The sequence below is a fragment of the Hyla sarda genome, chromosome 2 (genome assembly GCF_029499605.1).
Source record: "Hyla sarda isolate aHylSar1 chromosome 2, aHylSar1.hap1, whole genome shotgun sequence".
Lineage (NCBI taxonomy): Eukaryota > Metazoa > Chordata > Amphibia > Anura > Hylidae > Hyla > Hyla sarda.
In genome coordinates, this window is record NC_079190.1 from 46,531,817 (window position 1) to 46,558,955 (window position 27,139).

General features: G+C 42.8%; 1 protein-coding gene across 4 annotated transcripts in view; it reads right to left on the reverse strand.

Moving 5' to 3' along the window:
* The window catches only part of PSPC1 (paraspeckle component 1), a 119,417-nt gene that overhangs the window by 51,133 nt on the left and 41,145 nt on the right, over positions 1-27,139 (reverse strand). Inside the window, exons 7-9 of one of the 4 annotated variants that reach the window (XM_056561707.1) lie at positions 7,887-7,944; positions 4,477-4,667; positions 2,834-3,324 (exon numbers count right to left, since the gene is read on the reverse strand). The exons of 1 other annotated variant lie outside the window; for it this stretch is intronic. In XM_056561707.1, coding sequence (XP_056417682.1) covers positions 3,139-3,324; positions 4,477-4,667; positions 7,887-7,944 — 435 coding nt within the window. In that variant the 3' untranslated portion in view covers positions 2,834-3,138. Of the gene's footprint in view, positions 1-2,833; positions 3,325-4,476; positions 4,668-7,886; positions 7,945-16,840; positions 17,146-27,139 lie in introns of those variants that run through there. 2 more of the 4 variants (XM_056561708.1, XM_056561709.1) reach the window with 2 other exon arrangements.

The following is a 27,139-nucleotide window of genomic DNA, read 5'->3' on the forward strand; positions in this document are numbered from 1 at the left end:
AAGCCAAAAATATATTACAATTGCCAAGAACATTTTTTTTTTTTTTTTTTTTTTTTTTAATACTTCCCCTCCATTTTTGATCCATGCCTGGTATCGATTTCAAGACTTCACATGTTAAAGCATAGTCAAATCATTTAATTTGTATACTAGTGATCCCTGACAAGTGACTTGAGAGCCCCACACTGTGCATATAGATCCCCAGACGTTGGCAGAATTTATTGTGTGCCAATCACACCAGATTACCACAGCAGTTTGCTGTAAGGCTAAGAAACAAATCTCTGGCACTAAATCCCATAAAAGGCACTTGTCGCTGTAATAGCACCATAACAGTAGATATTGCACCTTGAGGTAGACTGCCATTTTTCACAGTAAAATGTTTTACCAGTCGTCAATACAGTTAAATTTATTTGACTGATTTTCAGTTTAACAAAAGCCAACATTTTTGTATTTTTGAATTAAATAAAGATTAGGTAATCTCTTACCTCTGCAAATACCTTAGTAATTGTCTAGGCTAAAAACACAAACATTCTGTTGTGCTGGAGACATGTTACACACACACTATTGAGTATACATATATATAAAAAAATTTTCACAGACAGTATTCATTTTAATGTGAATATATGGGGGCGGTAACCTCAAATTTCCTGAGCCTTCTAAAGAAATCTGTTTTAAAATCATTAAGAAAAAAGGTATTTTCCTTTACAAACTAACAGCTAAAAAAAATACTAGCATCTTTTCTGGTTAGACAGATAAACCAAATAAATATGCAGCATACAAACGTAGCACTGTTCTGTGGCTTAATGACAGGATAGGAGCCATCTTGCTCCTTTTATTTTTAAGTTATAAAATCCCCTAAAACAATTCAGATAAAGTTAGTGGAGTCAGTAGGGACTGCACACTAAAATTCATTGGAATATGCACTCTACCACGCATATACCGGAAGACAGCTGGTAGTATACCGGTAATATACATATTAGAATAAACAAACTGTTATATTTACTTTAAAGATAAAAGCTTTGAAATTCACTTCAAAACAGATTGAAAGGCCATGTACACCTTTGTAACAAATGTGTAAATGAGCAGGATTAAAAAAGTCATATCACTGAGTTTTCTTCTCTTACGCAGGTCTACACATCTGCACGGTAACAGACTACAAAAACGTAATTGGCGCAGTCTGATCCTTCAGTTATCCTTTCATTTGACTCCTACTACTTCATAAATTTGGTAGGTTAGCAAGTAAGGGAAGAAGAATGACTGCTGGATCAGACTACAAAAGGGAGCGTGTGCAGTCTGTTACCAGGGAGAGACACAGGTCCGCAAAGAAGAAAACATTTATCAAGATAAGGCTACGTTCACACTGCCGGCTGTCTCCGGCAGTGTGAAGCCTGTTATTTTAGGATCGAGAAAAGCCAGAGAAAACATATAGTGCTTGCACAGTCTTTTTCTCAGTCTTTTCTCCGAAAATAACAGCGGCTATAGAATACAATGGGGTCCATCGGGACCTGTTATTTGCAGGTATGCTTTCTTCCTTTTCTATTTTAGATGCATTATAAAGTAAAAACTATTTGGTACATAGGTGGACATTGCGTTTAAATTCCAGATTGTGGTAGTGTTCTTCTCATAAATAAATCAGACAACACAACAAAACCATGTGTGGATCATAATAGGAGAAAGACCGACTACAAATTCTTTTCTAACCCACTCTTGGTTTATGCTTCAAAAATGTGCATACCCCCACCTAAACTGGAAGTGTAAAAGCACCCTTAGCATACATGGTCTTGGTTAAGTTATATTCTGCTCAGCTCTGTGGTATGCAAGTGGTATAAGACAGCACAAGACTATGCTGTACAAAAGCACAGGTTAACAATAATCAAGAAGGCTGCCAAGACAGACATGGCAAGGGCAGGAAATTTTGTATACAGAGCATGCTTTGTTGAGCTCTTAAAGAGTTACTGTCACTTAAAACTTCTTACATGTCACATATGTCAAAAGTTTTGATCGGTCAGGGTCTCAGAGCTGAGCCCCCCTCCCCCCGATCACTAGAATAAGCTGGAAGAAGCGTGCGGCTTTGTGCTTCACGGTTCAATACAGCTCACTGCAGGAGACTTGCTCTAAACATCTGCAATCTTCTTTCAGCTAGATCTAGAAACCGGTGGAGCACTGAGACCCCCACAGATCAAAACGTTTCACGTCTACCTTTTTTTTTCTTTAATTAACAGTAATGCTTTAAGCATTGTGGCCAGTTACAACAGTAGTTTCTCAAACTGTTATAGGAGTAATCCAGATACCACAACTAAACTATATACTTCTAGGAGACAAAAGAAAAAAAATCAATAGAAGCGCATTAACCTACCTTGGTCTCCCAGGGCCTCCACTGTGACGTCGTCCAGTCCTCTGCAGCTTGGGCTACTTCTGAGATAAGCTCTTGACTGCAGTGACGGGCAGTCAGCAATTTGCTGAGAAGACCATCACTGCAGTCAAGAGGACATCTCGGAAATAGCCAGAGCAGCAGGAAACCAGATGACATCACGGCAGGAGCACGGGGGACCGAGGAAGATGAGTGAGGCTCTTTTCTGCCACCCCAAGCAGTATATAATGTTGTTTTGAGTATCTGAATAACCCTACAGTTCTCTTGTGCAAGATCAGAAATATGTATACATGCATGCACACTTGTTCACAAATTCACATATGGTTTAACACTTGAAAGCCTTTATCACTCATACGTTATATGCTATAGTTGTAAAGAACAATTCATATCAAGGAAGGAAAAGGGCAGTGGACATAAAGAGCATCCACAGAGGGGGTGGAGTTAACATTAATCTGGACACTGAAATTCTACCTTTTAAATTGCTTTATTAAACAATTCAAAGGAAGTTTTGCCTTTATTGTGATTGTATAGCTGCATGTTGTACAATACTATTACAAATAGAATTAATCACAGTAACATTCAACTTTCACAATGAGGCATGATATCTCAGTAAGATCAAAAACACAATATGTATGAGTTACATAACAAAAAGTACTTTCTAGAAACGCTAGAGTTAAGACAAAACAATAGGTTCAAATTAAAAAGTAAAAGAAAGGCATTCCACTGGAATTTATCTACTAAACAGATCCTAGACGGTATGGAATGACGTACTAGTAACGGCGACGCTTGTTAGATCCATCAAAGTTTCCCCCTTGGTTTGCTCTACCATATCCACCAGGTCCACCACCAACTGCATTTACACCACCCATTGCTGGCTGAGCAGCTTCAGTTCCTGCTCTGTTAACCATGGGAGATCCCATTTGGGATGGAGATGGTTGTGAGAATCTATCATTGCGCTATAGTGCAATAGTTCAATTTGCAGTCCCAAAAGTTTTATATTTGTCATTATTATTGGATATATTCACAAAGTGCAGTGATGACGTTCAGAAGACAGTCCAGAAGAGTCGAACATAGAGGGAAGAAAGGAGCAACTACATTAGTAACTATATTACATGTAAAAATATATATATAAAAAAGGTTTGTGTGCTAGTATATAAAAAAAAAATTTCAAAGTGGATTATATTCTTTGCGGAAGCAAGTCAAAAGGATAATCCTACAGACTACGTAAAATTAGTTTACTACTACTGGCATGTAAATAGGTAACTAAAATAAATTTTGCCAAAAAGTAAAATTAAGAACTCACAGTGTAAAAGATCTCTCTTGCAAAGAAAAAAAAAAACAATACAAAGTTCCAATATTCAGTTTTCCAAGTAATATATATCTGTATTACTAGCAATTTGTTATGCTTGTATTACTATTAAAAACATTTATATAAGTATAAAACAAAGTTAAAGAAAAATTTACATGCTAGATTGCATGAAAATATTTTACTAGTTTACTAAACACAAAGTGCTCATATGCAATTTACAAGTATGAATATTTTTACATTTTACAAATACCCTTAAAATATATATTTAAAAAGCAACTCAAAAAGGTAAAAGTATCAAGTACTTTAGATTTGAGTGATGTACATATTTACACACAGAAAAAGGGTAAAATACATAACTAAAAAAAATAATTAAGAAAACTATAATACACAATTTAGTTTCCAACAAGTGATATAAAATGTGTGAAATTTACAAAAGACTTTAGAGCTGCTAAGTATGTAATGTTAACGCCGAATACAATACTTATCTCGCATAGTAACAAATTTTTTTTTTTTTTTATGTGAGCAAAGGCTATAAATATATTTAAAAAATGCTATTTACCATTTTTTTTATCCTAATTAAAAAAAAAATGTAATAAAAAAAGGACGCAAGTAAAAATATTACACACAAATATACTGACTCAAGCCTTATAATATACATTATTAGACTAATATTTATCACTTGAGTTGAAGACTGGTTTGTGATAGAGTGCAGGTGGCTAAATAGTACAATAAAAATAAGCCAACTGAATTCTACATTTCAATTATAATCACGTTTTTATTAGAAAATCTAATACATTACCACTGCTCCATTATCCGGCATCATTGCAGCTCCAATGCTTGCAGCTCCTTCAGAGCCCATTGTAGCACCGGGACCCATTGAAGGGCTTGAGACCGTTGCTCGATTGTTGATATTCATCCCCATCATTGGAGGAGGAGGTGGTGGTGGAGGAGGAGGACCTTGGTTACCAGCAGGAGCTGGGCTATAGGTATCTATGTAAAACAATCTATACTTAGAATGGTTCTTTCATCTGCTGTACCCATTGAAAAGTAAACTAATTCAAAAGGGTTATTGGGAAGAAAAAAAATAAGAAAAAATACAACTAAAGGCCATTTAGAAAATAAAGAACACTAGCTGAAAGGGGTATCCTCATTTCGTAATGTCATGGCATATGGCTAGTATATGCAATCAGTTTATGGTTGGTGGAAGTACAATCTCTGGGACCAATCATGATCAGTTTTTAGCAGAGCTCATGGCCACCCAGCTGCCGGCCCTTTAATTTTCAGGATTGATAGTCATCTCAGAGCAACACCCCCAACAATCATAAAGCAATAGCTTATCCTGGTGATAAGATAAATAAATATTTGAGGAGCAAAGAAAACACCACACTATAAACTGGTAGCTTAAGTGTGCACACCTGTAAACGAATACTTTGTTGAAACCCCTTTTGATTTTATTACAGCAATCAGACTTTTTGGGTAGGAGGCTACTAGCATGGCACATATTGACAAGCCAATGTTTGCCCGCTCTTCCTTGCTTAAGCGCTCCAAATCTGGGACTTCTCCTGGACACATCCCTTTTCAAATCGCCCCACAGATGTTCAATCGGATTAAGATCTGGGCCATTTCAAAATGTTATTCTTCTGGTGAAGCGATGTTTTGGTGAATTTCAATGTGTGCTTTGGGTTATGTGGAAAGGTGAACTTCCTCTTCATCTTTCTAACAGATGCCTGTAGGTTTTGTGCCAAAATTACCTGGTATTAGGAACTGTCCATAATTCCCTCAACCCTGACTAAGGAGCTCGGTACAAGCTGAAGAAAAACAATCCGAAAGCATGATACTGTAACTGGGTATGGTGTTCTTTGGGTAAGTGTTTTTTTTTTGCACCAAACATACATTTTGAAATAAGGGCCAAAAATTTCCACCTTGGATTTATCACACCATAACATTTTCCCACATGATTTTTGGGGACTTGATGCTTGTTTTCTGCAAACTTCCGCCAGGCTTGGATGTTTTTCTTTGTAAGAAAAGGCTTCCGTCTTGCCACCCTACTCCATAGCCTATTCAACTAAAGAATAAGGAAGACTGTTGCTATATGTAGTACACACAGAGTACTTGCCAGAAATTTCTGACGTTCCTCTTAAAATCCTCCTTGACAAATTTTCTTATCAGTTTTGAAGGGACGTCCACAGTTCATGGTAATGTCTTTGTTTTGCCATATTTTCGCCACTTGATGGACTATGTTCCATTGTACTTCTGATGCTTTGGAAATTATTTTGTATCCTTCTCCTGACATCTTTTAATAATAAGATCCCTCTGTTGGTTTGAAAGCTTTCTGTGGACCATGGCTTAAGTCATAACACAGCCAAATCCTCAGTAATAACAGGGTGTGTACACTTACGCAAAAAGTTTATTGGGAGCAGTTTTTTCTTTCTTTCCTCCTCAAATATTTTAATTAGTTTTTTTGCAATCGTTCAGGTTGTAGGTCACATTACATGGTGAAAAAAGTTGACAGGATTTATATTTTTCATTCTTTAACATCACAACAACCTGTGTAGATTTTTAATATCCACTTTATACTCCAGGTAAACTGCTTCCTGTCTTGTGTGTAACCTCTTGTCCGTGTAAACTCAGCACAGCAGAAAGAATTTGCTTAAAGGGAACCTGTCATCACTTTCATGCTGCCCAAATCATCAGGGCAGACCCCGCAGCTTCTTCTTGCCCTGATTTCATTAATAGATGTTTCCCTATACCCACACGGGGAGAGATTAAAGCCAGGCTTGTGGCAGCAGGAAAAAGCCACAGCACACTGCTCTGATGAGGAGCGGTTCAGGCAGCATGAAAGTGATCACAAGTCTCCGAAAAAAAAACTCTCCGTCAGACCAGGAAAAAGTTAGAAGAGGTAACAACTAGATTAACACACTAGCCCTGATTTACTAACATTATCCTGACTCTTTAACGGGTTATGCAACACTGAGTATTTATTTAACGCGACTAAAGGGGCGTGGTTTGCATAATTAGGGGCGTGTTCCCGACATTTTCCCGAAAACCCAACAGTTGTATTTAAAAACCCACCAGAAAAATAGTGAATTACTGAACTTGAAAACCCAACTGCCTTGAGGTGTGGGGAATCTGTTAAAGTGTGGTTTTTTTTGAAAATCATGTTACTTTGTCCCCTTAGTAGCTTTTTATATAATTTTTATTTTTTTTATTTTTTTTTATTTTGGCTTTCATTTCCTTTTTGCTGTTTGTTAACCCATTAACGACCATGAATGCAAAGTTACTTCCTGGTGCAGTGTTACTTTGCTTTACTCTTCATTTCTCCTGTGCGACACTTTTTTCACCGTGCGTCAGAATTTTATATCATGCAACAGAATTTTCTTGACATGTGTGAAACATTGATAGATACATGTGAGAAAAAATAGTGGGGGGGGGGGGGGGGGGGGGGGACACTCTGAAAATAACCTGACACTCTTAGTAAATCAGGGCCACTGTGCCAAGTGCTGTTTCCCTTGACAGTTTGATAATTATCCCTTTATGGGGGAGATTTATCAAAACCTGTGAAGAAGAAGAATAGTGCAATTGAACATAGCAACCAATCAGATACTTTCATTTTTCACGGGACTTTTTAAAAATGAAAGCAGCAATCTGATGGGTTTCTATGGGCAACTGCACCACTCTTCCTCTGCACATGTTTTGATGAACCTCTCCCTATATATATTCTCCTTCTTATTTTAATGACGGTAGTTATTGTCTCTGCCTAGCAGCACTTTTTTTTGTCAAGATAGCTTTTCTTGAAAAAGTTTACATTTCTTTAAAACAATAGAACAGAGGTCAACAAGATAAGTCTACAGAAATGAGGTGTGTAGCAATAGCTGCTCTTGAATACATTTTTGTAGATGGAAAGGCTAAAGCGAACAGTACATCTTGTGTGGAAAAATTATCAAGCCAATAAGCCTAACAATAAGAATTACTAACTAGCAAAGATAAACCCCATAATTATCACAGAAGAAAAATACTAAAATGTTATGCTGTTATTTTTATTCCCAAAAAATAATGATGAAAATAAAAACCTGCAACAACTGAATGCAGTACCATATTGTATGTAACAAACAAAAAAACAATAACCAATCAACTATTATGTCAAATAGGTTGTGTGGACGACAAAAAAAAGAAAAAAAAAAGTCTGTTTCTAAGATAAACAATCCCTACCTCCCATGTTTATTGCTCCACGGACGCCCATATCACCCATTCTCAAATCCTGTTCTCTCTGAAAATAAACATAGTTTTTGTAGTCAACCTAGATACATTTAAATAAAAAAAAATGTGTAAGGGAAGAGTATTTAACAGTTGTTTCATATGGTGTTTAATAACCATCATGCAGAAAAAAAATTAAAATGCAAATTTCAAGTTACTCCGGTTGAGTAACATGCTGGGGAAGGAAAATACATTTATAGTAATTATACGAAAACAGCTGTTGCAACAAAAGTGTTGAGTGTGACAAAATGTAATTTCTACGAATTTCCTTACTTCACCAGTGGTACATTATTAAAGTATTGCCAGGTTCAATTCCATACTCTGGCTACAGAAAGCCTCCAGACTAAAAGCGGTACTCAAGCCTGAATACATCTTATCCCCTATCCAAAGGATAGGAGATAAGATATCTGATCACGGGGGTACCGCCGCTGGGGACCCCTGCATTCTGTCATTCAGCACCCACCTTTGCGAGCTCTACGCAGCGCTGGAGGCTCAGAGTGAGCAGCGTGACAACCACGGGGCCAGAGCTATTTACTGATTTGATTAAACCAAGGTTTCAGCTCTCAGTGGCCTTTATTACTACTACATAACAGTATTTTTATCAACGGATATAGAATTTAGACAACTTAACTAAGCAAAAACTTGAGTAAAGAAAATTCTGCAGTTTTTCGAAAATAACTTTCTTCACAATAAATTAAGGGTCCATTATTTTGCTTTATAGATAAAGTACATCTGATATACCCCTCATAACAGTCATGGCTCCAGAAATATCAGAAGAGAAGAGTCTAGAGAAGTCAGGGCCGATTCACACTACATTTGCAGTGTACGGGTGCCGGATCCAGTTGGGAGGAGCGAAAACAGTCCGCTCCCATATCCCAGCCAGATCCCCATTCATTTCAATGAGCCGACCGGAGTCCAATGCTGACTCTGGTCGGCTCATTTTTTTGCCCCGTATGTGATTTTTCCACTGGACCTATAACCGTGGTATACCACTGTTTTAGGTCTGGTTAAAGAACCGTATACGGGGCAAAAATGAGCCGATCAGAGTCAGCGTTTGACTCCGGTCGGCTCATTGAAATGAATGGGGATCTGGCTGGGATATGGGAGCGGACTGTTTTCGCTCCTCCCAACTGGATCCGGCACCCGTACACTGCAAATGTAAGTGTGAACCCAGCCTCAGTCTTCCAAAATAATGGTCCAAGTATAGTTCATCCTATATAATAAGCTTACTTTTCTTACATCTTTATATTTTTGACATAACTGGGCTCTTTGATAAATGGTTCTTCTGGTTTTACACAACAAGCATTCATTAAAAAGTACCCTACATTCAAAAATATCAAGCAATAGAAAGCTGATGCAATACAAGTTTTTTTGTTCAACTCACTATTAAAACCACCTTGTGTCAACAAATCAGCTCAGATGTGTCCAGGCATGGACTGCACAATAATTAAGAAGTCACCAAGAAATTAGTAGGAGATCCTTTCAGCCCTATAAGTTGTGAGGTGCTTCCACTAAGAATCAGCCCACAAACTCAAACGGAACGAGATCTGTGGAATCTGAAGGCTAAGTCAGCACCTTGAACTGTTATTTTTCTTCAACCATCCCTAAACAATGTTTGCAGTGTGGTAGAGTCATGGGGGGTTGATTTATCCAGACATTTAGAAAGCTTTTTAAACGCACAAAATGTCCGTGCGACTTTTTGTGATGGTTTCTCAGATCAATTTAGCCAAGCCCTACATTTTCTGTGCGGCTTTTGAGTCAGACAAAAAGTCACATGTCCGCACAAAATCTGAATTTTTTTTAGAAGTTGCATCAGCTAAATTTTTCAAAGTATGTGCACTGTTTGATATATTTTCTGCAAGTCTGCAACTCTTGTGCTCTAAAACAGTTAAGAATCCACACCACTCTTTGTAAATGCCCCCCATTGTCCTACTGAAAGAGGCTACTGCCATTAAGGAATAAAAAAAGAAGGGAAACTGGTTTCACATGAACGTGTTACTTGCATATTCTTGCACCTTTATTATAGATACAAGCCTGGCCTGACCAGGTTTTCGACGACCTGAATTTACAGCAGTTGGATTAGTTTATCAGACCCATGGACAGGCCAGGACTTGTCTATAATATGCCTGTAAAAATATGCATAACACGCTTGGGTTGAGCCAGCCTTGTAAAGAAAAATATTTAAATAAATAATTTAAAATAAAAATTGCAAGGGGGATCGACATCTAAATTGTAGAGATCGACATCTAAATTAGTGCCCAGCGAGTGCACAGGCACACTGGATTTATAAAGAGTCGAGCTACATAAAGTCCTGCGCATAGCAGGCGTCCCCTGTGCGCAAAGCCACTTACCCTCAGCTGCAAGCACTCTCGGCGAGCGCAGCATGGGAGGTAAAAAAGTTGTAATGTTTGCATAAAGAGTGCTTGCGCAGAAATATGCAACTTTGACAGTTTCTACCAAGCAGCCATAATAAATTACCTCCAATGTAGTATACAGTATGGCATACAACCCTTGATAATTGTCATATACATATGTCAGTATTTCCGACACAAGATTATTATTCATGACTTGACATAATTTTTCGGGCGATTTGCACCAATGTGTTCCAGTTGCTTACTACTATTGTTCAATACTTTGCGGTCATAAAAGTTTAGGTTTAGTGCCATTAAATCCATGGGGGGGGGGGGGGAATTAAAAATAAATTAAATGAAGTACATAAGTACAATAAACATGAGTTTAAAGAATAATTGGTACAAAGGGAGAGCAGAGAGCAGACACTGGTCACCCACAAGGGTTTACAGTCTACAAAAGTTTCAGAAACAGTCCTGTTCCATAAAAACACTCCCACTGCTCCCACTGCTTTTTCACCGGAGTACCCCTTAAGGACAAAGCCCATTTTGGCCTTAAGGACCAGACCAATTTTATTTTTGCATTTTCGTTTTTTACTCCTCTCCTAAAAATCATAACGCTTATATTTCCATCCACAGACCCATATGAGGGCTTGTATTTTGAGTCACCAATTGTACTTTGTAATTACATCACTTATTTTACCATAAAATGTACGGCGCAACCAAACAAATTTTATGTGGGGAAATTGAAAAGAAAAACGCAATTTAGCAAATTTTGGAAGGTTTTGTTTTCACGCTGTACACTTACCAGTAAAAATGAAAAGTTTTCTTTATTCTGTGGGTCAATACGATTAAAATGATACCCAACTAACCCATGGTTAGTTCCAAGTCTACAGTCTGAACAAAGCTATGGTCACATATGCAGTGGTACTCATTGTCTATGGGGGCTACACAAAAGTTTACAGTGAGAACTTAATCCAGTAACCCTGTGGATAGGGGATAATTTTGGAGAACCTCTTTAAAACAGTGTTACAACACAACTGTCTGAATGAGGCCTTCCCAGCATTATACACAAAGTTCCATTGTATGAAAACCACTAGTAAAAAGCACACCTTCATTCTTTCTTTTAAATTCCAAAATTGTTTCTACTTTAAAACACAAACATCCTGTAACAGCACAGGAGCTATCTTAGGCTGGGTTCACACCACGTTTTGTACCAACAGTTCCGTATACGGCTGGGGGAGGGGGCGGGGGGGAAATCGAGGCGCCCGCACTCAGCCGTATTCGGGAACCGTATTTAATGCATGTCTATGAGCCGACCGGAGTGAACCGCAGCCTCCGGTCGGCTGTGTTTTCGGCCATATGCGGTTTCCCGACCGTAGGCAAAAACGCGGTAGACCATTAAATACGGTTCCCGAATATGGCTGAGTGCGGGCACCGCGATTCCCCCCCGCCCCCCTAGCCGTATACGGAACCGTAAGTATAAAACGTGGTGTGAACCCAGCCTTACACATTACAAACCGCTACCGTGAGAACAAAGGTTTATGAATACTTTATTTACAGAGCAGACCCATAAATATAGCAATAAATAACTCCATCCAAAAACTCTCTCTTCTGGTCAACATTTCCTGACAACTGTATTTATCTGCACACGGGATTGTGGTAGAACAAACAACATCTTTACAGAATTTACCTAGTTAAAGGAGTACTCCAGTGCAGGAATACATATCCCCTATCCAAAGGAGTGATAAGCGTCTGATCGTGGGAGGTACGACCCCTGTGACCCCCCCCCCCCCCCCCCCAATCTTCTGAAAGGCCCCTTGGCAGTCACCAAAAACAGGGCGTGTTGCCCCCCGCACAAAGCGGCGGCCGTGGACATAAGCAACTTTTTGTGCGACCCTTGTGGGTAAGCAAAAAATACCAATCAGCCCTACCTAAGCAATTTTCAGGTTTTAACTTTGCAGTGGTTGGGAACTTATCAAGTGAGAAAGTCGTACGTAAGCAAAAAAAAAAAAAAAAAGTCGCAAACCCCCTTCAAAAAAAGTTGCAAGTGTAAGTCAGGTGTAAGCAAGTGCGACTTTTTGTAAAGCACAGCTACAAGGCCACCTGCCGCATCTAGCACCCAGCCGCCAGCTACTGCAGGACCGAGAGGGCTATGAAATTACAGCACTGTTATTTCATATTTCCCGGGCAACCCTGTGATTGGTCTAGACTTCCCGGCCAATCACAGTTGCCAGAGGGAAAGTTACAGTGCCGTAACTTCATTTTCCCTGCTGGAAAGCCGGGGAGCAGAGCACAATGCCCCTGCTTCCCTGGCACCCACCTACGCCGCACTACTAAAACGCCCAGCAAGCCATTACAGTAAGGACATGCTGGGAGATGTAGTGTACAGCGCGGGCGGACAGAAGATGTTTGGACTGGTGAGAAGCTGGTCACCTGCCTGCACATCTTCCGCCTGGCCGCACTGCACCACTACAACTCCCAGCATGTCCTTACTGTAATGGCATGCTGGGAGTTGTAGTAGTGTGGCGAGTGGGCAGAAGATGTGCGAGCGATAAGCTTGCAACACGCATGCAGATCTCCTGCCCGTGCAGCACTACTACCACTCCCAGCATGTCCTTACTTGCTGACTTGCTTGTCAACCGCCTGCACATCTCCCACCAGCCTTTCACATGACTACAACTCCCAGCTTGCCCATACAGTGAGGACATGCTGGAAGTTGTAGTCGTGCGGCACAGGGGGAGGTGACAATAAATGTACTAACCCATATTCTGTGTTTTTTTCTGCTCATTTCAGATCAGTGTCTCCTGTGGACTACTTTGGATTCGGTGGACTACTACATTGGCCAGCTTTTTTAAAATTTTTTTATGTTAATAAAATTTAGGCTTGTTGTGGAGTTTTTTTTTTTTTAACTAAAAGTTTTTTTTAACATGTGTATTTTTTTTCTCTCTTCAAATTTACTTTACAGGCTTAGTAGTTGAAGCAGTCTTACAGCCGGAATCCATTACTAAGCTGAGGCTTAATGTTAACCCCATAAATAGCTAGCGCTAACCCCCAATTATTACCCCGATACCCACCGCCACAGGTGTGATGGGAAAAGCCGGTACCAACAGACCCTGAGCGTCAAAAATGGCACTCCTGTGCCTAGGTGATAACAGGCTGGCGTTTAGGCTGGGGAGGGCCAGTAACAATGGTCCTCATCCACCCTGGTAAGGTCAGACTGTTGCTGCTTAGTTAGTATCTGGCTAAAAATGAAAATAGGGGGAACCCTGTGCGTGTTTTTATTTTTATTTTTTATATTTAATTATTTATGGAAAAACGTGTGGGGTTCCCCATATTTTCATTCTCAGCCAGATACCAACAGAGCAGCAACAGCCTGACATTACCCGGGTGGGCGAAGGACCATTGTTACTGGCCTTCCCCAGCCTGTTATCGCCTAGGCCCAGGAGCACAATTTTTGACAATTCGGGCATGTTGGTACTGGCTCTTCCATGCACTCCTGTGGCGGTGGGTACTGGGGTAATAATTGGGGGTTAGCGCTAGTTGTATTTCGGCCTAACACTAAGCCTCAACATAGTAATGGATTCCGTCTGTAAGACAGCTTCCACTACTAAGCTTGTTAAAGGGGTACTCCGCCCCTAGACATTTTATCTCCTATCCAAAGGATAGGGGATAAGACGTCTGACAGCGGGGGCCCTGCCTCTAGGGACCCCGTGATCTGTCCTGCTGCACCCCCATACACCAGCAGCCTGGAGCTATGTTTGTTCCGTGGCAGATTACGGGCGATACAAGGGGGATGGGGTAACCTGATGTCACACCCCCTCGTGATGTCACATCCCGCCCCTATGGGAGGGGGCAGGACGTGACGTCACGAGGGGCACGGGCCTGACATCACGATACCCCGTCCCCCGTATCGCCCATCATCAGCCACGGAGCAAACATAGTTCCAGGCTGCTGATGTACCGAGGAGCAGCAGGAAAGATGGGGACCCCCGCGGTCAGACATCTTATCCCCTATCTTTTGGATAGGGGATAAGATGTCTAGGGGCGGAGTAACCCTTTATGTAAATTTAAAAAAAATAAATGCAAAAAATCATTTGTAAAACTCATTAAAAAAACTCCCCCACAAGCCCTCTAACCATTTTTATTAATATAAAAAAAATATATATTTTTTTTTAAATAAAACACACCATCGTAGTTCACCGAATCTGAAGTAGTCCACAGAATACACGGATCTGAAATGAGAGAGAAAAATAAAAATGGGATAGTACATTTAGGGTTGAAAAAGTTAAACCCTAAATGTGTTTATGGGGGCTGTGTCTCAGCTGTTGGACCCCGGTCAATCACTTACCCCCTATCCTTTGGATAGGGGATAATTGTTCCGGCATCAGAGCACTCCTTTAAATACTAACACTTTCTACAAACTCATTTAGAGCAGAGATAATATGTAACAAAGACAACATACAGTCATGGCCATAAATGTTGGCACCCCGAAATTCCCTTTGTGTGTATTGAAACTAAACAAAAAATAAAAAAATAAAATAAAAAAGGGGAGGAAAAAAAAAAAAAGCTAATTGGACATAATGTCACACCAAACTCCAAAAATGGTCTGGACAAAATTATTGGCACCCTTAATATTTTGTTGCACACACTTTACAAAAAAATTATAGAAATCAGTGGCTTCCTATAACCATCAATAAGCTTCTTACACCTCTCAGCCAGAATGTTGGACCACTCTTCCTTTGCAAACTGCTCCAGGTCTCTTATTGGAAGGGCGCCTTTTCCAAACAGCAATTTTAAGATCTCTCCACAGGTGTTCAATGGGATTTAGATCTGGACTCATTGCTGCCACTTCAGAACTCTCCAGCACTTTGTTGCCATCCATTTCTGGGTGCTTTTTGACATATGTTTGGGGTCATCGTCCTGCTGGAAGACCCAAGATCTCGGACGCAAACCCAGCTTTCTGACACTGGGCTGTACAGTGTGACCCAAAATCTGTTGGTAATCCTCAGATTTCATGATGTCTTGTACACATTCAAGGCACCCAGTGCCAGGGGCAGCAAAAGGACCCCAAAACATCATTGAACCTTCACCATATTTCACTGTAGGTACTGTGTTCTTTTCTTTGTAGGCCTCATTCCGTTTTCGGTAAACAGTAAAAAGATGTGCTTTACCAAAAAGCTCTATCTTTGTCTCCCCTGTCCACAAAATGTTTTCCTAGAAGAATTTTGGCAAAGTGTAGTCTTGCTTTATGTCTGTCTGCAATGGGGTCCTCCTGTGTCTCCTGCCATAGCGATTCATTTCATTTAAATGGTGACAGTTCGCGTTGACACCGATTCTCCCTGAGCCTGCAGGACAGCTTGAATATCTTTGGAATTTGTTTGGGGCTGCTTATCCACCATCCGGACTATCCTGTGTTGACACCTTTCATCAATTTTTCTCTTCCGTTCACGCCAAGGGAGATTAGCTACAGTGCCATGGGTTGCAAACTTCTTGATAATGTTGCGCACTGTGGACCAAGCAAATCTAGATCTCTGGAGATGGACTTGTAACCCTTAAGATTGTTAATATTTTTCCACAATTTTGGTTCTTAAGTACTCACACAGTTCTCTTCTATTTCTGTTGTCCATGCTTAGTGTGGCACACACAGACACACAATACAAAGCCTAAGCAACCTTCTCTCCTTTTTATCTGCTTTCAGGTGTGATATTTATATTGCCCACACCGGTTACTTGCCCCAGATGAGTTTAAAGGAGTATCACATGCTTGAAACAATCTTATTTTCCACAATTTTGAAAGGGTGCCAATTTTGTCCAGCCCATGTTTGGAGTTTGGTGTGACATTATTTCCAATTTGCTTTTCCCCCCTCCCTTTTTTGGTTTAGTACCAATACACACAAAGGGAATAAACATGTGTATAGCAAAACATGTGTTACTGCAATCCTTTTCTGTGAGAAACACTTCATTTTCTAGAAAAATTTCAGGGGTGCCAACATTTATGGCCATGACTGTATGCTAGCATATTCCCCATATTCCATATACAGTGGACATAAACTGAGATTCCACATAGAATTTCCACGAAATTCCATGCAGATTTGGCTTATAGCACCCTTCCATCGAGATCAATGGTAGGTTGCTGCAAGCAGAATCTGCACAGAATTTCCACTGACGAGTTTACATGTTCGGAAGTTCTACAATTGAACTTAGAACTGGATTCAGGCCGAATACTAAACCTGCTCAATTTTCTTGTGGAAATTGTCAGAGAAGTTGTGTGCGCCGATGCAGCACTTATACAGATGCCAGATCATTTTGAACAGTGCAGATCCACAGAGAAAATTCAGCGAGGAAATGTGTGAGCAGACCACAAGAGTGAATAGGATAAATACAAATTTCTAGATAAAAAAAAACATTTCTAGTACATGTGCATCGGGTTTTCAAAAAAACCTTACTTGTACTGTATTGTAAAATTGCAGACGATCTGCAGTGCATAATCTGCACCAGATCAGTCATCTAGACCCAGTAGAACATTTTAATTCTGTTTAAATAACAGATGTCAATCAAAGTTATGCATCCCATGCTTTTTATTATCAATTTACAAGTACTGTACATGTAAAACACTAAGTCACAAAATTAACACATTTACCTACTTAGATACCTCAATGAAAAGCATAACAGTCACATAGGCACGTTACAGTCCTTAAAGTGACGCTAGGAAATTTAAGTCCAAGATTTGGGGGAAGCGCTGTTATTGAGCCAATACATGTGTTAAGTTGACCATTTGCAGCAGTTTGGCTTTCCTTTTTCCATGTCTTTTCCCACCTCTCCTTGTGGGCTTCTTCTTCTTCCCAATTTTCATTGTTGTGTGAATCTTAAAAAATTATAATTAAATTTGTTTTACAACACAGAAAATCACTTATTTTCAGATCAAAACACATTTGGCAACTTATACACCTTTTGCCATTATGTGAAAAGAAATTAAAATTTTAATAAAAAATAAATAAAAAGCTACATACAGGGGTCCATCTCCAGTTCTCACTTTACAGGAGAGGTAGTATAACTTAAAATTGTAAGTGAAAAATTAAGTAAAGTCCATTTTACTTATCTGCTAACTATGCATAGACTTATGTGAGTGTCATAACATTTTGTCTTTGGCAGAAATCACAGCAACACAGTCTTAGGGGATATCAATCAGATCTCTACTAAATCAGCAGTATATGACACCCACTGAGCATGAGGCCTTAAAGGGGTACCCCGCCCCTAGACATCTTATCCCCTATAAAAAAGGATAGGGGATAAGATGTCAGATCGCGGGGGTCCCGCTGCTGCACCCACCTGTTGTGGCTTTCGGAAACGCTGGAGGCTTTGGCTCACGACCACGGTGACGGGAGATCGTGACGTCACGACTCTGCCCCCGTGACATCACGATCTATCACCGTGGTCGTGAGGGGTTAGGATGAGAGCCTCCAGCGTTGCCGGAAGCCGCAACAGGTGGGTGCTGCAGCAGAAATCCCGGGGATCCCAGCGGCGGGACCCCCGCGATCTGACATCTTATCCCCTATCCTTTCGAGAGGGGATAAAATGTCTAGGGGCGGAGTACCCCTTTAAGTCAATTTCCAGTATTAAGTATGTAGCTGGCATCCTTTAGGATACTTGTAGGCAGTTATGTTTTATTGCCTAATGACAATCAGCTGTTTCTCTGATCTCTGGAGCGCCGATCACAGAATCAGTTTTAATGGCGAGTCATGAGCAGAAAGGAAAAAGAAAAATCATGCATTTGTGCTGGCTCACATCATACAAATAAAAGGCACACTAGACGTAAACCAAAATGGACCCCATTAAGAGTCAATGGGATAGGTTGGGATCTTTCCCCATTTACGGACTATGTGATGGAGCTCCTGAAAGGGGTTTCGATGCAGATGTGCACTTAGTTTTGGAGTTAATTGAAATTAGCAGCTTTTCAGACAAATGCAGTGGTGTGTAAAAATTGCTCTTATTAAAAGGTCGCAAAAAAAAAATAAAAAATACAGTACAGCTTGCTGTGTTTTCTCTTTTTAGGGACGATTTTATACACACACACGAAAAAGGGTAAAGACATATAAGTCCCCCAAATATCCCTTGCATTTCAAGTAGTCATTGGAAGGGTGTATTAGGCACTTGATATACTGTTACTCTTTAATACCCTGAGTTAGTTTAAACTTTGTATCAGGCTGGGTTCACATCGCGTTTTTTAGGTTACGGGACCCGGCCCATTTCTCATTCATTTCAACGAGCCAACCGGAGTCCAACGCTGACTCCAGTCAGCTAATTTTTGCCCTGTATATGGTTTTCTTACCGGACCTTCGCATGTGTAGCGACGTGATGACGGTGACGGAGAGCGTGGATCCCGGGGAAGAAGACGTCCGGAGCGTCGGGGACATCACAGGGACGCGGCGACAGCGATGGAGCGACATCCAGGACAGCGGTGATGGGTCCGGAGCGGCAGGGACAGGTGAGTACTACCTCCTATCCAGTGGTCTTCAACCTGTGGACCTCCAGATGTTGCAAAACAACAACTCCCAGCATGCCCAGACAGTCAACGGCTGTCCGGGCATGCTGGGAGTTGTAGTCTTGCAACATCTGGAGGTCCGCAGGTTGAAGATCACTGTTGAGTGCAGAATCTTTTTTTTTCTAGATTTTGCACCTTTAAAATAGGGTGCGTCTTACGGTACTGTCTTAGTTGCAGCAGAAGCCAATGAACTGCAGACTCCTCCCAACAGTTCTACTCTTTAACTCTGAGCTACACAGCTCAGCCCTACGTGATAAATATTTGCTAGGTGCAGGACCCACACATCTCAGGAACAACCCTCAATACTGTCTCCTTGCAGTGGGTACGGATTAATTGAAAGCAATGAACAGCTGAACAGGCTGCTTTATGCACTTTTTCTAGATCCCTCAAAGGCAGTGGCATATACAGCATAGCACGACAACTAAGCTTAGTTTCACAGTATTGTAAGGAAGGGTATGCCCATCATAAAGATTGATCAAACAGTCAGATGGGGTACAACAACCTTCACGAGAAGGGGTATATTAATAAAATAAGAACACCCCTAGACTCATGGCACCCTAAACTTTCAGGAGGTATTTAGTCATCATTTTTAGGGAGGCCACAGGTCTTTGATTTGATTGACAGCACAGGGCTTTTCAGGGGCTACATACAAATAGTCACAAGCTTATGCAGGTTCTCCAAAAAAATTGTTTAGGTACAATTGTTAATTCTTTAGGCGCTACATAAATCATTCCTCTAATAAGCAAGAAGTACTTAAATGGGCACTGTCAGATTCAAAAACTTTTTAACCTTTCTAATCTACTTCATAAGAAAATTAACTGCTATGACCAAAAGATGAGAAACGAAAGTCAGAGCCTTCACAAAGAGGTCCCCAACCTTTAAAGGACATCTGCAGTGCTGGTACTTAAAAAAATAAAGTTTACCTCATCTGACAGCTCATTAAAAGACCTTTCCAAAGATACCTCATTTGTCCAAAACGGTCCAGCCGTTCTCTGGTAATTGTCACCAAAAGCAGTAAGCAGCCTTGTCATAAAGACTACATTTCCCATGACCCCCTGTGCTTGCTTCCTGTGAGCTGCTGCTCCCCCCCCCCCCCTCCTCTCCCTCCAAGGAAATTATAATAAAGTGACGCCCACAGCTCCTTCCCTTGTGGTTATCCCCTCCCATCCTCACCACATGTTCTCCCCTGTCCAATAGGAGAGCTGGCTGCGGCTGCCTGGAAAACAGCTTACGTAGCTATAATGTACAGTGTGGAGTTGCAGGGGTGCCTCCAGCTGTTGCAAAACTATAATTTCAGGCATGTCTGGACAGCCAACAGCTGTCAGGGCATGCTGAGAGTTGTAGTTTTGCAACAGCTGGAGGTGCTCTGGTTAGGAAACACTGGTATAGATTATAGTGCAACATTTAGGGACTGAGGACAGGGGGACAATGTGGACTTATGGACCTCTCAGCAGCAGTGACCCACAGGAATGCTATGCTTTCTCTCAGCAGCACACTGCTGTAAACTTTATTCCAAGAGGGCAGTGAGAAAAGGGTCCAGTAGTCCACACAGTACAATAGCTAACATGGTTGTGAGAGGCAGGCACAAAGGGTTACTGCCTTCACTGACAGCAGCACACTTCAGCACCGGGACCGAGGGGGGGAGCCGGCCGTGCTGAAGCTGATTGCAGGCACAGGCTCTGTTTCTGCTCACATCCAAACGGCTCAGCTCACAGCCCTGAAACTCCCCTACTATGCGCTCAGCCAATTAGAGCAGAGCACATAACAGCCTAATGAATATGTATGAGGTTGGAAGAAGAGAGAGAGCCCGAGGAGCTGCAGGGGGAGTGAAGGATCATGGGAGTTTGTGACGTAGCATCGACCTAGCTGACAGCCCCATAGGGAATAACAGGTAGACGCTACTCACATTAGAGCCCCAGGCAGCAACTTCCTGTGATAGCAAAGCAGCTAAACTGTGCAGAAAAGGTAATGGAGCACAATTAGTAAGTTCATTAGCACTGCAGTTGTCCTTTAACAGCTCAATATTGAGATTGACAATGGCTTTAGATAACAGAACTGAACCTCCTAGAGATGGTTAATAAAAATATAAATAAAATAAAAAAGTGGAATTTTTTTAAATCAACTGATGCCAGAAAGTAAATTTTATAAATTACTTCTATTTAAAAATCTTAATCCTTCCAGTGCTTATTAGCAGCTGACTACTACAGAGGAAATTATTTTCTTTTTGGAACACAGAGCTCTCTGCTGACATCACAAGCACAGTGCTCTCTGCTGACCTCTGCTGTCCATTTTAGGAACTGTCTAGAGCAGCATGTGTTTGCTATGGGGATTTTCTCCTACTCTGGACAGTTCTTAAAATGGACAGAGATGTCAGCAGAGAGCACTGTGGTCATGATGTCAGTAGAGAGCTCTGTGTTCCAAAAAGAAAAGAATTTCCTCTGTAGTATTCAGCAGCTAATAAGTAATGAAAGGATTAAGATTTTTTAATAGAAGTAATTTACAAATCTGTTTAACTTTCTGGCACCAGTTGATTTAAAAAATAAATAAAGTTTTCCACTGGAGTACCCCTTTAACCCCTCATCTTTGTAAGCACAAGAGTTTTCACAAGATCTGGAAGTGTGAAAAGCTTGTGCGAAATTTGCAGTGAAGCAAATAAATAATAAAAAAAAATAAAAAAAAAGGTACAGAACACTTTCACCATCTTAATTTGACTAAGAAACCTAACGCAAACTGAATATATGTGGAAAATGCAGGGCACCAGACAGTTGTCCTCTATAGAGAAGAGTGACCTCATATGCAGCACTATTTATATGTGCTCTCTCCCAAAAATCAGATGGTATTAGCCTTTTGTGCAAGCAGACAAGACTTAGGACCCGTCCACACTACAGACATTCCCTTTGCTGTAGAATCCTATTGTTCTCAATGGGATTTTGCTACTCTGTGCACACTGCGGCATGGAGGCAGTGAATACCACCAGCAGAATGGAGGTCCACAGAAAAGAATGAACATCTCTGGGTGGAATTCCACCAATCTGCATTGCCGCCTATGAGATGGTGAGTGTCCATGCAGTCCCACCACTGATTATTTCAGCAGCTCCTGCTTCAAGCAGATTTCTGCTAGCTTAATGACCGCAGTGTGAATGAGGCCTAAAAGAGGAAAATAGGAGCATAATATTTTCCGCATCACGTCAAACCTGACATTGAACATGGAAAATTAGAATAATGTCAAAAAATAAAAAGGTGAGGTCAAAGGTCATAATAATGGCTATAAAGCTTTCAAATCAGTTTCATGTGACTGACTTAACTACGAGAGGGCGCTCATTTAGGGAGGAAACATGGCGCCAAATCTTTTATTGTTACTAGGGTGGTAGCATCTGCAATGTTTCCCTAATCCAGACAGGAGCCACTCACTGATGTCACAACAGATCCCGCTGGCCTATTTTTGTCAGCTAGAACGGTGCTACACATTGCAGTTTTTTTTTAAATCATATTCCAGAAGCAAATGTGGTTGTCTCAGGAAAGAGAAATAGCAGAAAGCTTAAAACATAATTCATTATCAAGCAATTACATAGTGGTATAATACACAAATCTATCATTTTTACTGCCAGAGGGAAACAACTTAGGGTCAAGTTTAAAAGAGTCTAAATCATTTTTAATTTCATTTAAGTGAACATTACACCGGGGCGATTATTTGCCAAAAAGGCCAATTACCTAGTATAAGGGAGCTCTTACATGCACTGGCATAAGCTGCTGTGTGCAATACTGCACTTCAGGCAAAACCTGGACGTGCCACTTTAAAACGTGGTAAGGTCAGATGCCACCCGCAAGTAGCAGTTAACAGTTAGTGCTTGGTGCTGCAGCTAGCTACCAGCACTTAAGATATAATGCTAAAATCTGCACCAAAAATGTACAGCAAAATGAATTTGATTTGAAATCAGATTTGAAAATCAAGAACACATACATTTCCACATATAAACCTGTTAATATAACATCCATTTGCCTTCTACAGTAACTTCTGCTGTACATTGTATTTGCAAAGTAAAATCCATTGCATTTCCACCACGTATGACGCTAGCCTTGAACAAGACACCTTGCTGGCGCATATGCACATGTTGCACAAGATGAGCGTGTAACACTTTCCTGCAGGGTTTTAAAATTTCAAGCATCTACAGAGACTGCTCAGCATCAATGTATTCAGCACAGCGACATATTTGTAAACAGTGATGTCAATATTAAAAAATAGGCCACTGTCAGTAAATGATTCAAATGTACGGTAAGTTTTATTTCAAGACATTTTAACCTCTCTGGCGGTATGATTCGGTCTGGAAATTTGTACCAAAAGCGGTACAATTTTTTGCATTGAATTTCACATCTCCCCCCCCCGCCCATTTCACATCTCCCCCGTCACATTCCCTCCCCCCGTGTCACATTCCCCTCCCCCCGTGTCACATTCCCCTCCCCCCGTGTCACATTCCCCTCCCCCCGTGTCACATTCCCCTCCCCCCGTGTCACATTCCCCTCCCCCCGTGTCACATTCCCCTCCCCCCGTGTCACATTCCCCTCCCCCGTGTCACATTCCCCTCCCCCGTGTCACATTCCCCTCCCCCGTGTCACATTCCCCTCCCCCGTGTCACATTCCCCTCCCCCGTGTCACATCCCCCCTCCCCGTGTCACATCCCCCGTGTCACATCCCCCTCCCCCCGTCACATTCCCCTCCCCCCGTCACATCCCCCCCTTGTCACATCCCCCTTCATGTCACATCCCCCTTCATGTCACATTCCCCTTCATGTCACATTCCCCTTCATGTCACATTCCCCCTCCCCCTGTCACATTCCCCCCTTTGTCACATTCATCCCCCCCCCTTTTCTTGTCCTGCAGCAGCAAATACACTAGGTTTGCCGGGCAGATTTCAAACCTAGTGTATTTGCTGCAGAACAAGCCCTTTCCCCTTCAGCCAATCACTGGCTTGAAACCACTGCGGCCTGTGATTGGCTGAAAAGGGAAAGGTCCTGTAAGATGAATAGTGAAGAGAACAGGGACCAGAGCACACGGAGGGGAACGGCATCTGCAGGGACCGGGATTAGGCAAGCAAAAGTTTTTTTTAATTTTACTACTTTTCCTTTTACACTTAGCTCCGTGTTTTTCTAAACAGTGTGCCTCCAGCTGTTGTGAAACTACTACTCCCAGCATGCCCGGACAGCCTTTGGCTGTTCAGGCATGTTGAGAGTTGTAGTTTTGCAACAGCTGGAGGCCCCCTGGTAGGGAAACATTGACTTTTAATGTTTTTCTTTACCTTCTCTGGCCGGCCCCCGCCACTGGCGCCGACCCGAGCAGATAATCGCATGTTTTCCCGGTGGCCGTATCGCAGTTGGCTCCTCCCAGCAGGCTATACCCGCCTTCAGGCTCTGAGTTAGTCAGTTTAAGTTCCAGAGCAATAGGAGGAGACCAATAGGTCAAAGACCCAAAAACTGTCCGAGAACCAGAAGAAAAAACTAACTGAACACACGCTCGGACAGAGAACCAAAGGAAAAAAAAAAAAAAAGGGCGGGAGCTGTGTCCCCCCAATGGATCCTTCGAGAAAGAGATTTTACGTTAAGTGTTAAAAAATCTCCTTTTCTCTATCGGCTCCATTGGGGGACAGACCGTGGGACGTACCAAAGCAGTCTCTTGGGTGGGCAGATAAGTAATCAGGCAGACGGCCGATCCACTGCCGCCTGCAGCACTTTACGCCCCAGACTAGCATCAGCCGATGCGAAGTATGAACCCGGTGAAACTTCGAGAAAGTGTACGAAGACGACCAGGAAGCCGCCTTGCAAATCTGCGAGACCGAGGCCCTATTCTGGAGAGCCCAGGATGCCCCCACAGAACGCGTGGAATGAGCCACAACCCTGAAAGGAGGAATCTTCCCCGTACAGCGATAGGCTTCCGAAATGGCGGACCGAATCCACCTGGAAATGGTGGCCTTGGAAGTAGGTTGCCCCTTGCGACGACCTTCCGTAAAGACGAAAAAGGAAACACACTGACGAAACGAAGAAGTGACGAAGATATAAGACCGAACAGCCCGAACAATGTCCAGGTTGTGTAGTAAGCGCTCCTTAGGATGCGAAGGAGCCGGACAAAAAGACGGGAGGACAATGTCCTCATTCAGATGAAAAGCAGAGACCACCTTAGGCAAAAAGGAATTATCTGCCCGAAAACGACCTTGTCCTGGTGGATCACCAGAAACGGAGAACGACAGGAAACAGCTGATAATTCAGACACCCTCCGGATGGAGGTGATGGCCACAAGAAACGCCACTTTCCAAGAAAGAAGGCGGAGAGACACCTCTCTGAGGGGCTCAAAGGGTGCACCCTGGAGGGCACTCAGAACAAAGTTCAAGTCCCAAGGGGGAGAAGGTGACCGATAAGGAGGAGCACCGTGCGCCACTCCTTGCAGGAAAGTCCGGACATGAGAATTAGAAGCGAGGGTCCGCTGGAAAAGAACAGTAAGGGCCGAAACTTGACCTTTAAGGGAACAGAGACAATCCCAGCTCCAGCCCCGACTGTAAAAAGGAGAGGAGACGGGGAACTGAGAAGGTCACCGGGGAAAAGTCCTGAGCTTCACACCAACGAAAATAAGACCGACAAGTACTGTGGTAAATTCTAGCGGCAGAGGGCTTACGAGCCTTTAGCATGGTGTGAATGACTTGTGAGGAGAACCCGCGGGCCCTCAAAACCACGGTCTCAACCGCCACGCCGTCAAATGCAGCGACTGTAAAATGGGGTGGCAAAGAGGAACCCGAGAGAGAAGGTCCGGGCGGAGCGGAAGGCGCAGTGGAGCGTCGTCCAGGAGCCCGACTATGTCGGCATACCACGACCTTCGGGGCCAATCTGGAGCTACCAGAATGGCGGAAACTACTTCAGCCTTGAGCTTCCTCAGCACTCTGGGAAGGAGCGGAAGAAGAGGGAACAGATAAGGCAGAGCGAGCCCCGTCCAAGGAGTCACTAGGGCGTCCACGGCCAAGGCCTGAGGGTCCCGCGACTTGGACACAAACGGAAGAATTTTCCGATTGTGCCGGAATGCGAAGAGGTCCACATCCGGAAAGCCCCAGAGGTCGTAGAGCTGCGTGAAGACCTCCGGATGAAGAGACCACTCGCCGGGGGTCGGGTGAGGACCGACTGAGGAAGTCCGCTTCCCAGTTGAGCACTCCTGGAATGTGGATCGCCGAAATGGCCGGAACCTTGCTTTCCGCCCAGATGAGAATCTTTGTCACCTCGGCCATGGCTGCCGAGCTGCGAGTGCCGCCTTGTCGATTTATGTACGCCACATCCGTGGCGTTGTCCGACTGGACACGGACAGGACGGGACGGGACTGAAGCTGGGACTCCCAAAGAAGAAGACAAAGAAGAATCGCCCGTAATTCCAATATGTTTATCGGAAGTAGGGTCTCCTGGGGAGCCCAGAGACCCCGAACCGTCCAATCCCTGAACACGCCACCCCAGCCTGACAGGCTGGCAACCGTCGTAACCACCTGCCAATGAAGGGGAAGGAAAGACCGCCCCTGGAGAAGAAGGGGCGAGCGGAGCCAGAGAAGAGACTGACGGACCCTGGGAGGGAGAGTAATCTGACGATCCAGGGACAGAGGCGACCTGTTCCATCGAGAAGGAATCGCCAGATGGAGAGGGCGATAATGGAAATGAGCAAAGGGCACGGCCTCCATGGCTGCCACCATCCGACCCAGGACTTCCATACAAGTGCGGATGGAGACTGATACCTGAATCCGCAGGGAGCGGATCCCCTCCCGGAGCGCCAGACACTTATCCGGCGGAAGATAAATTTGGGCAGAGACCGTGTCGAAGCGAAACCCCAGAAAGGTTAGGGACTGGGTAGGACGGAGGACTGACTTGTCCTGATTGACCAGCCAGCCGAAACAAGTCAGAGTGTGGAGAGTGACGACCAGATTCTCCAGAGTCTGGGCTCTGGATGGAGCCATGATGAGAAGGTTGTCCAGATAGGGTATCACCGAGATGCCTCTCGAACGTAACAGGCCCCTCACGGGTGCAAGGACCTTCGTAAAGACCCGAGGAGCCGTGGCTAGGCCGAAGGGGAGAGCTACAAATTGAAAGTGCCCCTCCGGATCCGCAAAGCGGAGGTACCGATGATGGCCCGGAAATATTGGCACATCGAGGTAGGCATCTTGATGTCCACTGAGGAGAGGAACTCCCCCTGTTCCAGGGATGCCACCACCAAGCGGAGAGATTCCATCCGGAAGTGGCGGATGAGAAGATGACGGTTGAGACGCTTGAGGTCTAGGATTGGCCGTACAGAACAGTCCTTCTT